The sequence below is a fragment of the Pangasianodon hypophthalmus genome, chromosome 8 (assembly GCF_027358585.1).
Source record: "Pangasianodon hypophthalmus isolate fPanHyp1 chromosome 8, fPanHyp1.pri, whole genome shotgun sequence".
NCBI lineage: Eukaryota > Metazoa > Chordata > Actinopteri > Siluriformes > Pangasiidae > Pangasianodon > Pangasianodon hypophthalmus.
In genome coordinates, this window is record NC_069717.1 from 2963713 (window position 1) to 2978246 (window position 14534).

The 14534-nt window shown below is 40.6% G+C and overlaps 1 protein-coding gene across 1 annotated transcript in view; it reads right to left on the bottom strand.

The window, feature by feature from the left end:
• Positions 1-14534, bottom strand: part of trabd2b (TraB domain containing 2B) — a 71360-nt gene that overhangs the window by 12854 nt on the left and 43972 nt on the right. The window contains exons 3-4 of the mRNA XM_026927882.3: positions 11408-11554; positions 8644-8818 (exon numbers count right to left, since the gene is read on the bottom strand). Of these exons, the coding sequence (XP_026783683.3) occupies positions 8644-8818; positions 11408-11554 (322 nt within the window). The remainder of the gene's footprint in view (positions 1-8643; positions 8819-11407; positions 11555-14534) is intronic.

Genomic DNA, 14534 nt, shown 5'->3' on the forward strand with positions numbered 1-14534 from the left:
ACACTCATATACTCATACACTTGTACACTCATATACTTGTATACTCATATACTCATACACTTGTACACTTGTACAAACATATACTTGTACACTTGTACACTCATATACTCATACACTTGTACACTTGTACAAACATATACTTGTACACTTGTACACTCATATACTCATGCACTTGTACACTCATATACTTGTATACTCATATACTCATACACTTGTACTCTTGTACAAACATATACTTGTACACTTGTACACTCATATACTCATACACTTGTACACTTGTACAAACATATACTTGTACACTTGTACACTCATATACTCATACACTTGTACACTCATATACTTGTATACTCATATACTCATACACTTGTATACTTGTACACTCATATACTCATACTCTTGTACACTTATACAAACATATACTTGTACACTTGTACACTCATATACTCATACACTTGTACACTGATATACTTGTGTACTCATATACTCATACCCTTGTACACTTGTACACTGAGAGCCAATATGAAACCACAGAGTGCATGTGAGCTTGTAAGCTTGTGAATGTGGTTTCGGCTGTTTGTATGTGTTTGTGTGTGTGTGTATGTGTGTGAGTGTGTGTCTGTCAGACCCTGTTTAAGACGCTTAGATGGGAGAACATTGAAACCATTTTCTCTCTGGACTCTAAATATTGACTTTGTCCTCGTGGTTCCCTGGAGGCTGATAAACAGAAGCGCAGAGGGGGAGTGTGGAGGAAGGTGACGCGGGAGAGAAGCGAAAAGCGATGAAAAAGGAAAGAGAGAGTGATGGTGAGAAAGGAAAAGGGAACAACTTGAAAGAAATAAAAGAGTAGAACAGAGCAAAAAGGGTGTGTGAGGGTGATAGTGAGAAATCCACCTGCCAGCATGTTTTTGGAATTTGGGAGGAAACCGGAGAACCTGGAGAAAACCCCCTGTGACACAGCGAGAACACGTGACACTCCACACACACAGTAACCTGAGCTCAGGATGCTTATTCCTCTAATCAGATTTTTAATAAGCTTTTTAATAAGATTTCCTCTGCATAGCTCTGAAAATCGAATCCACTCATCTGTACACGCTTCCCATCAGCTCGCGTAATTAACAACAGACATGACTGCGAAATACCTTCATATACCACACACAGAGTGTGTGTGTGTGTGTGTGTGTGTGTGTGGGTGTGGTTAAGGGGAAAACAGATTTTACTGTCAATATGATGACATTTATGAATTTATGAAAATGTACTAGCATTACTACTAGCATTAATGTTAATTAGCAGCTATTCGCTTTCTTTAATCATTAGCCATGTTAGGATTTCACACACTCCCGAAACAGCAGCGCTTCAGACTCCATTAGCACTGAACGAGCTCGTAGCCGCAGTCATTAACGACGTGTGTAACAGCAGTGAGATAACGAGCCGTGCTGCTGTAATTAGCACTGAGCGCCTTGTTAGCACCAGCGCTAATGCTCCGCAGTGAGACAAACACACACTGAACCACAGATCGTTTTCATTCCTTTAACAGGCCAGTGAAGGATAAGTGTGAAAAATCGGTTGATGTGGGCCAGTCTGGAACTGGTGATATCAGAGGTTTAGGGGCGGAGTCATGTTGTCACCATGGAAACAAAGTGACAACACGTTATTTATATGAACACTATGTTTTGTGCTGCTGTTATGGAAAATTAATCAACACTTTCTGACCAATCAGAATCAAAAATTCCAGAGCAGTGAGCTAAAAAAATGTGTGTGTGTGTTTATAGATGGTGTAAATCTGGGTGGCTGGATGGCGTGACTGATAAAGAGACAGAAACATGAAAGACAACAAGATACCCGTGTGTGTGTGTGTGTGTGCATTGAGGAATGTAAGTGTGTGAGCACACGCTACACCCCTGCAATCTACAAGTGCAAAACACATGTGCACGGCTACACACACACACACACACACACACACACACGATCGCATTTACACAACGTCGCTCTCCTTTTTTTACGACGTTCCCGATGGTTTCAATTAAAAGCCGATTTGCCCTCATGTGCCCTCTTTGTGATTTTATTAGTCCAAGAACGAAAATAAACCTTTTGAAAGACTTTGAAGTTTCGTGCTAATTGCTCTAGCAAGTCAGAAAACGGTTCTCCTGTGCTGAAGCGCTGCTGTTTCGGGAGCGTGTGACTGTTCAAAGGATCAAAGGATTCAACAACAATGCTAACATTGCTAATGATGAATTAAGGCTACAAAAAAAAGGCTTATATTGCTAATGATGCTAATGACGACTGAAAGCTAATAACTGCTATTTAACAGTAATGCTAGTACCTTTTTATCTGTTGCTAACCATGTTAGCATTATATTGATTATATAGTGTCATATTGACAGCAAACCTGATTGCAATTATGTGTGTGTGTGTGTGTGTGTGTGTGTGTGTGCAAAATGGCAGCTGGTCTGCGGCTTGTGCAGGAATTCCAGTGGATGTTCTGAATAAAAACCCACGACATTGAAGAACAGCGAAACAACCAGCAAATGAAAACCTGCTGAAATGTGTGTGTGTGAGTGTGTGATTGTGTGTGTGTGTTTTTTTTTATTTACACACAGTTACAACATCAAGTTATTGTAGCTCAGAGTTTATTAGACAAGCGTGACTTCAGTAATCAGATGCTGTGTTTGTGTGCATACGCTCATGCACGTGTGTTATAAACCAGTGTGTGTGTGTGTGTGTGTGTGTGTGTGTGTGTGTGTGTGTGTGTGAGGATGTGAGGATCTGAGGATGCATATGCAGTGGATTAGCTACGACGTGTTAGGTGTCTGATCTTTGCCTCATCGTGCTGATGTGGTTTACGACACAGTGCCACTTCCTTCACCGTGGAGCTGAATGATGTAACGCTGCAGCGGTGGCCATGATGGACAGATTTTCACTTTTTTCCTTAGCGCTATTTGGTATGATTCGGTATGTTTCCATCTCAGGAAGTGCTCCAGAGTGATGCACTTCAGTGGATTAGCAAGCTGGAGCTTTCTTACAACCAACTGTCTTACCAAGCAATATTAAAAACAAAACAGCTACTTACATTCTGCTGACAAGCGATTTCAAGAGATCTACACTAGATCAATTTATAATGAACAGATATTGTCACTTGTTAAAATGTCGGGGATTTTTTGGGGTGCAGGTTCGAGCCTGAGCTTGGGGTTCCGTCTGTGTGGAGTTTCAAATGTTCTCCCTGAGTCAATGTGGGTTTCATCCGAGTTTTCAAATATATATGTATATATGGCTATGCTAAATTGCCTCTACATGTGAATAAGTGTGTGAATGTGTGTGTGTGTGTGTGTGTGTGTGTGCATGGTGCCCTGCGATGAGCTGGTGTACAACAATCCAGCATTGCAAAAAATGACATCTTAGCAAATTTATCTAGTATTTCCTATTATAAGATTACAATAAACCAAAACTAAGATTATTAAACCTATTCCTAGACTTTTTTTTATTAACTTCAAGCTTGAAATAGTCTTGTTTTATTGGCAGATCATTTTGCTAATTTTAAGCATTTATTTCTAGAAAGAAGCAAAATGATCTGCCAATTGAATAAGAAAAAGTAAAGCTTAAAATAAGTAAAAAGTAGAGTAAAAATGTCTGGAAATAGGTTTAATAATCTTATATTGGGTTTATAATAGGAAATACTCGATAAATCTGACTATATTCAAGATATTTTCACTTGGTAAGATGGCAGTTTTTGCAGTGAGGGTGTATTCCCACCTCGCACCCAGTGCTCCCGGGATAGAGTCCCAGGAATCACCACGAACAACCACAGTCCATGTTTGTTTGTTTGTTTGTTTGTTTTTGGGAACGCAAACCAGGAACTGTGTAATGAAACTCGCGGCTTCTTCGTCATGTCGTCTCAGGAAGTTTTTCCTCACCACTGTCGCTTGTTCCTTAGGAATCATCCAGATTTCTGGAAAGCTGCTTTGCGACGAAGCCTGATGTTAAAAGCGATATACAAGTAAAGCCGAACTGAAGTGAATACAGTTCCTCCTCGAATGTATAGTGAGTGTGTGTATACAGACAATCCCTCCATCCTGACTTTAAAAATGAGTAGCAGGTATTTGGCGTATATTTAGAAAAAAGGCTGACTTCTAATTCTCATTAGCCTCAATAGACTTGTAACTTTTGACAAAAACAAAATGAAAAAATAATTTTTACTTTAATGAGTCATACACCTGCTCGAACTCAAGCATTCCTGATCAGAAAGACTAAAAACGTCTAACAAACTGCAGAAATGGCTTGACGTATACACTGTGTGTTTTTGTGTTATTTTTTTCCAAAAGTCAAAGGCAAATCTGCACAACTGTAAATGATAAAATCTCACTTTCTAATCTTCCTAAACTGTTCGTGTCATGCAGTGATGATGCTTTCAAGTGTCTCATGTTTCTCATCGTCTTCTGATGAGTCACGTTCATTCAAAATTCTTTATGAACTGCGCTTATAGGTTGTTAATTGTTTCTTACATGCACAACTGTTGTGTCAAACTGATCTAAAACACAAGCAGGTGTGTGTGTGTGTGTGAGAGAGAGAGAGAGAGAGAGAGAGAGAGTGTGTGTGTGTGTGTGTAAGTCAACATACATGTATACATACACCTGGTCAGAGTTTCTGCTCTAAAATATATACCATTATATAACTTTGGAGAAAATACCCATGTTCCACTGAGGAAAACTGCAAACAGAAATAATAATTAAAAAAACCCACATTTTGATTGTTGCCATGGGAACCGTAATGTGGATGTACATTATATGAAGGTCCTTAGGTTACTAGTTTATATATAGCACTTTGTACAGCACTTTGGTCAATGGACGTTGTTTTATATATATATATTGATTTACTTACTGACTAGCATATGTGCTAACGTTAGCTAAGAAGCGTGCTAGTGACCCTGAGGAAGCTAGCTAGCCTTGTGCATGGCTACTGTTTATATAATTTTAAATATATCTCAGATACATCGAAATAGATAATATGTGGCTTTTGTTAACTTTTTCTAGCCTGGAAATCTAAAACTAATAGAAATGACGAAGTGCTGCTTTAAGCATGACAGAAGAAAAATAGACTCAGAAAGACAGAAAGACAGACGGACAAAGTGTGTGTGTGTGTGTGTGTGTGTGTGTGAAACACCCTCCTGCGCAGTGTCTATCAGACACAAGCTCCCACACACTTTCCTGCTTTTTCTCTGAAGTTGTGTCACTTTACCTCTCTCTCTCTCTCTCTCTCTCTCATTCTCTGCTCATCCTGGAGTTCTCCATCGTACCTCACTCTACATTTAATCCCTTACCACATACCACATAAAGTACATTCTCTCTCTCTCTCTCTCTCTCTCTCATACACACACACACACACACACACACACAAGTGAACACTGGCCCCCAACACCACAAATGGTCAGATCACTTTGAAGATTTGGAGCCGAACCATCAGTAGAACCTGTTGCACTTCAGGAAGCATTAGCTCCATTAGCGAGGAACGCTAACTGAAACAGCATTTCCAAAGCGCTCTCTCTTATCTGTGTGTTTGTGTAAGTCTGGGAAGCACCGCTGGATATTTGTGTCCTGTTCAATTTCTTCCTGCCTGGACTCAGACCAAAAGCCAAACACACTCTACAGAACATTAACGCATTATCCGCTTTCCGAAGAAATGTGCAGATTTGGAAGCTACGTTCCCTCTCATTTATATAATATTGAGCAGAGCTTTCTGCCGTTTGAGCCAAAATAGCGCATGAGGCTCACAGATTGCGTCTGTTCAGCACCTGCCTGGTTAGCTTTAAGAGGCAACTCTCAGCAGTACCGCTATGCTAACACGATTTGACAGGTGAATGTCAGAGGTGTTGAGCAATTAACATGGCTTGCTAAGTTCACAGCTAGTGTTATTTGTGGTTGGGACTGAATCTGGGTGGCAGCACGTTCGTTCCTGTTTAAGCCTTCAAAAAATAAGAAACCACAATGTGGTTAATGCGGTCGCTAGTCTGAACTGCACTGCAATCATTTGTCAGTGACAGCAATTGACAATCCTTCTCATGCATGTCTGCGTATGTGCCGATTTTCTTTTTCTCTGCATGGAAGCATCATCAGAAGTGTGCAACAGTACAGGTGCACAGCTTAGTGATTGACAGTGAATTTACAGAATATTGCTCAACAATTTGATCATATACAATAGAAACCAATCATTACAAATTGTGAACAAGCCAATCACAAACCTTCTGAGGCCTCCTGATGTTTTAGAATTTTTTAGCCATAATGATGGTGAACAAATAAGATCATGGGAATATCACACAAACAAGATTTTAAAAAATATTATAAAGTTAACTTTATCTGTTTTTACACCTGTATTGAGTAAAAATTACAAGATGTTTTTTGATATTTGTTGATACCAATACTGATACCAAAATGAGTAACCTATGGAGTATTAATAAATCAGGGACGTCATAGAACATTTATATTTATTTAGGACTGTTTATGCTGCTGTTTAAGACGTTATGGCATTCAAACAGCATCGAAAGGCGCCGTGAATTGCAACTTAACCTGCAAGCAAAGTGTAACAGGAATGTGTGGGTCTCAGTGCTCGCTGAACTGAAGTGCTCTCACGACTGACAGTTTCGCTTGCATTACTGCTCCATGCTAGCAAATAGCTTTGTGTTCGCAATTCACGGCACATTTGCATGGCTTCAGACTGACACCCGAAACCAGTATCCGTATCGATGCACCCCTATTCTGCAGTAACTCAATGTGCAGGATGCCGCATATGCTAGTACTTTATCTTATGCGACTTGGTCTAAAGCTGTATAGAGGACACGCGTCCTAAAAAAGATGACGAACACGCTCAGTTCCAACAGAGCTGCAGTGTAACTGTAATAGGATGTACACGTGCACCAAAACCAGACCATCAGTGCAGATCGGGTGGCGGCGATGAATGAAAATGTCTTAATGGCTAATACGGGAAACAAACAATTACAGAGCTAGAAGAAAGAAAGTAAAATGGCAAAGAGCCGTACGAGAACTCCAGGACACGTCCGCGTTTTTCCAACCACAGCTCCTCATCCAACTCCATTTTTATTTGTATCATATGAGAACAGGATTGCTCTGATTGCCTTGACATTTAGTATTGACATTTAGGATTGTTTTTCTTTACGTAACTTGTAATCTGTGTGTGTTCGTGTGTGTGTGTATGTGTGTGTGTGTGTCACTGGATTTTTATTGCAGGCAAAAAGTTCTGCAATAAAACCTGACATTAAGTATGAAATCCTTTTCATTTTTTTTTTTTTTTTTTAATATTGCTATATAGTGTGTGCCAGTGTTAATTTTAAATGGATTTATTTTTAGTTTTACGCTTTTGATGAAAATACCTGATATTTTTAGTCATTTAGTTATTGTCAGTTTTAACTTACAGTATATATAGTTGAACTTTGTAAACTCCTGTAACTCCTAAATATCAAAATTAATTTTTATCTATTAATTTTTAATCATTTTTCAACATTGAATCCAAGAAAAAAGCATGTAACCATTCAAAAATATGTAAACCCATCAAAGGATTCTTTGTTAAAAACAGCTGCATTTTGCTTTTAATGTCCCCATAAAATGAGTTCTTAGGTGAGATTTGATTCTGTATGTGGATGTATTTCCTTCTGTAACAGGAAGTCAGAGTCACATCCAATAGTGTTCAAGCTAAGCCACTCCCCCTCTGAATAGGCACAAATCTGACTGTAGTTTAGCAAGCTAGCTAAACATGGAGAAAGGCAAATGGGAGCCTTTTAATGACTCTTACTAATGGAGAACGTTCTCATTCAGTCTGAGGAAGTGACAGGTTCCTGCATTGAAGAGCCCCCTGAAAAGCACGTGTCACACAACTGCAACACTGTACAAATTCCTGCCTCTTCATAATGAATAAAACTCCAGCCATTTTTTTTTTTCATAGCCAAGCGATGGCTGGAAAAGGGAAAGGGAATAGTATCCGGGAAGACGCAAAGCCAAAAAACACATTTACTGCTAACAAGCTGCTACTGTAGAGCAAGACCCGCCTCCTGGGGCGGGACATATATAGTTCTAGAAAGCATTTAATTGGATAAACATGAAGATCTGCACAAATATGAATCATCTAAAAAAAATGATCAATTTCCTGGAAATGTCAAACTATAAAATAATTGAGATTATTTCTGAAACTTTTTTCCCAGACATAGTATTGTATCAATCTTCATAACACTAAGGGAAGAGTACAAAAAGCGCTGAAGCACCAATTGAGATTTCACAGACACTATAAATATTATTAAATGTCCTCATTTGTGCATGTGCATTGTCCTCGGGATGTCTTAATTATTTCCCTTGTATAATCGTCTTTGCAAAGTGTGTGCACAAATATGAAGGGAAAACTGTTTAGTTTTCTTCAAAAAGATAACCAATGAGCATTTCTAACACAAAATTAACACCACATGCCAAGCTTAAAGTGTTTATTCTGCTGCCAGAAGTCTCAAATACCAGTGCAGTTCAGATATTTTCCTTGTGCTGAAGCATAGAGAAGCATGGAGAATAGAGTAATATCAGAGACATGACGAGGTGATGTGTACGGCTTTGTTTGGAGAGAACGAAACCCTTTTGAGAAACTGCAGGTGGAAACTCACCGGCGCCGAAGGCGAAGAAGAAGCTCTGGGAGGGGCTCCTCTGAAGGAGGGTGGAGACGCGGCGTGCCATTCGCTCGTTGCGCTTGTAGATGAGCTCCTGGCGAAGGTAGCTGTCGATCTGCTGCGCCGTGGAGCGCTCGTGATCCAGCAGAGAACTGTTCAGGAAGTGAGGGAGCTGAGAGACAGAGACAGAAGTGAAATTTACACTTTAAGAACAAGTGAATTACGGATTCTGATTGGTCAGAAGGTGTTGATTAATTTTCTATAACAGCAGCTCTGACAGTAGTGTAGCTGCAAGTCACAGGTTTATATTAATGCGCTTGATCTAATACGTCATCGTTTTTATACTAACAGCTCGTTCACAGGGACTTGTACTGCAGACGCTCCACATAAACAGACTAAACATGTGTGTGATTGTCGATCTGGTGAAGTTTTCTGTAAGGTTTATGGAAGGAGTGTTCCGTAACAGTCAGAAGTAAAGCTGTAACTTTTCCGACACAAGATGGAGGAGTTTATGCTTTGTGGTTTCTCAGTAACACGACAAGTTGACAACTACTGAGAGAATGACTTTATAGCTTCTATGACATACAACACAACTTGTTTCACTGACATTCCATAATATAACTATAAAAGGATAAAAAGTATGATGTGTTATTCTTTAATTAAACCTTGTAGTTGTTGGGAAATTAGGATTGTAACAGTCTGCTCCTTAGCGTTGCCACGCTGTGTTTTGTTCTTCACATACTGGATTGAATTTAAAAGAAAGAAGACCGTGAGGTAGAAAGAGACTTGAAGGTGAAGCAGTGAGACAGTTCCATACTTGTGTGTGTGTGTGTGTGTGTGTGTTTATCTGAGAGATTCCTAACTGAGCTGTGCATTATCACAATAAAACTGGAGCACACTGGAGCAGAGCGCTGCTCGTGTGTGTGTGTGTGTGTGTGTGTGTGTGTCTAGACAATGATGAATGGGCTGCCATACTGTTAGCATCCAAACATCCTTTTACAGGATGTCTTTTCTCTCTCTCTCTCTCTCTCTCTCTCTCTCTCTCTCTTTCACATTTCAGTTCAAAAGTTCATACGACATGTAAATTAAAGGTTAATAACAACTTAATATGACGAGGTTAGTAATTAAAGTTATTATGAGCAAAAGATAACTAAGGAAAGCAGATGAAAAAATGGAATTCCTGACTCGATCCTCCGACTGTCTGTGTGGCGTTCCAAAAGTTCTAACTGTCTCCATGTGGGTTTCCTCCGGGTTCTCCGGTTTCCTCCCACCTCCTAAAAACATGCCAGCAGGTGGACTGGCTACACCAAATTTCCCCTTGGTGTAAATAAAGTGTGTGTTCCCCTGAAATTCAATGGAGTCCCATTCCCAGTGTATTCCAGTCTCATTCCCTGTGTTCCCGGGAAAGACCCTGACCAGGATAAAGCAGTTACTCAATGTGAGCGAATGAGTGTAAAATATGCCTGAGTGGTTGTCCCTGTGACTACGGCAGCTTTATTTCTTTTTTCTTTTATTCTTTTTTTTTTATTTCTTTTTTTTTCCTAACCCTAAGTATGTACAGGAGTCTATCAGCGTCAGTTCTCTCCTGAAATTCCAGCGTGATGCTACATATGTTCTGGTTGGATTTCTAATTTCTAGTCTTGCAATAACTCCTTCACAAAATAAGTACATTCACATTTAATAAAGCAGGCATTTAGAGTCCTGCTACAATCTGAGAGTCCTCGAATACAACGATGTATTATGTATTTGCTGGAGTTGAATTTCCTTTCTTGTTTAACCCTTTCTCACAGTACACTGGCATTCCATTCTGACAGAAAAATCCACAATCAGTATAAACAAATGAATTATTTGTTGGGTTTCTAGCATTTTTGATACTAAAACACCGTATACAGCTGCCACAATAAAATTATAACATTTATACCTAGTAGGCTAAATTAAAAAAAAAAAAAAAAAGACTACTTATGAACACTTCAAATTCTTAAAGCCCTGGGTGTCTAATTTCATAAGAGCCATTAACCACTACTGTGGAGTGTGACATCATAAATAAATTCAATGCTGAACACAGGCACCCCAAAACAGGAGGAAATTCCATTTTTTGGTCTCTGGTAAAAAGAGTTAATGGCCCTAATGGGTGAAATGTAATAAAACTCTCTGTTTTGTAATTGTAAAAAAAAAAAAAAAATTGGATTTTGGTTCATTTTAGTGGCTAATGTGTCTAGGGGCTCTTTGGTGTAATAATATCGAATGAGCTGTTGGACTAGCTGGCTAAAATGATTGGACTTTAGATTTTGTTTCCTGCTTTTCAAGGCTTTGTAGTGAAATAAATGACCCTGAAAATTGGGTGGTCCAATTTCCAGCTTAATGCAAGTTGCAGTGGTTTTCCTGAGAATGTCTGGCTAGTGCAAACTACAGCATTAGGTACAGAATATCACTGGAAGTGAATGGAGCGTGGGTACGGGTGTGTTTTGCACAGAAAAAAAACATCTCAACGTTTATTGGAATAGTGTGCTCTTCGCTTGTCCTGCCTGGAGGCACGACTTCTCCTTACGATGAGTGGTAAGACTCTCAAAGGGGCGGAGTCTTTTAACCAGCAGCCAATCACTGAAACAGGAATGAATATGACTGACATCTAAAAATGTAAATATTTCTGAGCAAGTTGGAATCGCTCCGAGGATGCTGTAGGTGTAATTTGTAAATGTTTATAAAATAAACTGTTAATATAAAGTTATATGTGTGTGTGTGTGTGTGTGTGTGTGTATACCTGTGAGGTGTCATGGTTGAAGATGATGGAGCTGAGGTCTCCACAGTTGTAGTGTGTGATGAGGTCCTCGGTGGTGAAAGGACCCTGAACACTTCCCTCACGCACACCTTCATGCTGCCGCAGCGTCTGATTCAGCGCAAACAGAACCTGCACACACACACACACACACACACATTAATACACAAAAAATTTTAGTGGTGGATTTGGAGGTGGAAGTGGTGGAGGCATTATGTTTCGAGTTGTCCGTCTGAGATTCTCGTTAGCGCAATATCTGAAGAATGAGTGGTTGAATGTGGAATTATCATCATAACCAGAAGACGAACTGATCACATTTTGGATTTAATCCAATCAGGGTCAAGGTCACAGCAAGGTCAAATGTCTGAAATAGTTTTTATTTAAAAGCTTTCTTCCTGTTTGGAGTATATTTGAAGGGTAGTTCAGACACATACAGTGGTAACAAGAAGGACTCGACTTGCTGGAGGTGGAGGCATTGAGTTCTACTTGTTTTTCTCTGAACAAGTACTTTTTAATTGTTCTCTTAAAGAGTGTCTCTCTGTCTCTCTGTCTCTCTCTCTCTCTCTCACTTTCTCTCTCTCTCATCCTGAATTTATGGGCCTCATTAAAATAAAGAGTAAACCCTCTTCAGAGAGGATTTATAGGTGGAAGAGCATTAGCGCTAGCACACTCAAAATAACACACACACACACACACACACACACAGGCGGTGGTGGTCACACTGCGGCTGTCTGTCCAATGCCCCACCCACTCCACCACTACACGGCATGTGAGTGGATGTGAGTGGAATCTTCTACCTGAGAGATTGAAAGTGTGTGTGTGTCTGTGTGTGTGTGTGTCTGTGTGTGTGTGTATTTTCTATTCTATACAACTCTAATCAGCCATACTCTCTTGTACTGTAATCTGTTGTGTTCGATTCAGATCTAATCTACTATTCTACTATACTATCTATTCTTTACTATACAATTTAAATTCTATTCTATTCTAATAGGCAAATGTGTGTGTCTGTGTGTTTTACGTTTGTTTGTGTGCGTCCATTTTCTAACCCACAGAACCCTCAGTAGCTGAAGTCTGTGCGTTAGTAAACTCTGTACTAGTGCACTAACTGTCATGTTTTAGATTTTTCAGGAGACAGAAAGCTTGGTTGTTGAAGTGTGTTGTTGTTTTCTTGTCGGGTGTGTGTGTGTGTGTGGATGCAGTTAGAGGTGGGCGGTTGGAGGGGATTATTTATTTTATGGCACACATTTGAGGGACTCCATGTCTATGCCCAACTCTGCCAGACCCACAATCCCACACAATCCCAAAATGAGCCTCGCTCAAACCATCAGATGAAGTTCTCCTTCCTCGTCCTCCTTCTCTCTTCTTGCCCTGTTCACGTCCCGCTAAACCCCCCCCTTCCCAGCATCATTCCCCTCCTGCCCCTGCTGGCTGCATCACCATCAATATCGCGTGTGTTGTTTTATTGACTTCTTTCTTCTCCAACTGTGTTGTTATGCTGTGTTAGTGTGTCGGTGCAGATGTGGACGGCTTAACCCAGGTGGCATCGCGCCACTCTTTCATTCCACACGCACAGCTGTTAACCCTCGCAACTCCACTTCACTTCATAGCCGTTAACATCCCAACATCACACTCCTGTTCACTTCACAGCCGTTAACCCTCTCAACATCTCACTCCTGTTCACTTCACAACCGTTAACCTTCTCAACATCTCATTCCTGTTCACTTCACAACCGTTAACCTTCTCAACATCTCATTCCTGTTCACTTCACAGCTGTTAACCCTCTCAACATCTCACTCCTGTTCACTTCCCAGTCATTAACCCTTACATCTCACTCCTGTTCACTTCACAGCCGTTAACCCTCTCAACATCTCACTCCTGTTCACTTCATAGCCGTTAACCCTCTCAACATCTCACTCCTGTTCACTTCACAGCTGTTAACCCTCGCAACTCCACTTCACTTCATAGCCGTTAACATCCCAACATCTCACTCCTGTTCACTTCACAGCTGTTAACCCTCTCAACATCTCATTCCTGTTCACTTCACAGCTGTTAACCCTCTCAACATCTCACTCCTGTTCACTTCACAGCTGTTAACCCTCTCAACATCTCACTCCTGTTCACTTCACAGCTGTTAACCCTCTCAATATCTCACTCCTGTTCACTTCACAGCCGTTAACCCTCTCAATATCTCACTCCTGTTCACTTCACAGCCGTTAACCCTCTCAATATCTCACTCCTGTTCACTTCATAGCCGTTAACCCTCTCAACATCTCACTCCAGTTCACTTCACAGCCGTTAACCCTCTCAACATCTCACTCCAGTTCACTTCACAGCCGTTAACCCTCTCAACATCTCACTCCTGTTCACTTCACAGCCGTTAACCCTCTCAATATCTCACTCCTGTTCACTTCACAGCCGTTAACCCTCTCAACATCTCACTCCTGTTCACTTCACAGCTGTTAACCCTTACATCTCACTCCTGTTCACTTCACAGCTGTTAACCCTCTCAATATCTCACTCCTGTTCACTTCATAGCCGTTAACCCTCTCAACATCTCACTCCTGTTCACTTCACAGCTGTTAACCCTCTCAATATCTCACTCCTGTTCACTTCACAGCCGTTAACCCTCGCAATATCTCACTCCTGTACACTTCCCAGTCATTAACTCTTACATCTCACTCCTGTTCACTTCACAGCTGTTAACCCTCTCAATATCTCACTCCTGTTCACTTCACAGCTGTTAACCCTCTCAACATCTCACTCCTGTTCACTTCACAGCCGTTAACCCTCTCAACATCTCACTCCAGTTCACTTCATAGCTGTTAACCCTCTCAACATCTCACTCCAGTTCACTTCATAGCTGTTAACCCTCTCAACATCTCACTCCTGTTCACTTCACAGCCGTTAACCCTCTCAATATCTCACTCCTGTTCACTTCACAGCCGTTAACCCTCTCAACATCTCACTCCTGTTCACTTCACAGCCGTTAACCCTCTCAACATCTCACTCCTGTTCACCTCACAGCCGTTAACCCTCTCAATATCTCACTCCTGTTCACTTCACAGCCGTTAACCCTCTCAATATCTCACTCCTGTTCACTTCACAGCTGTTA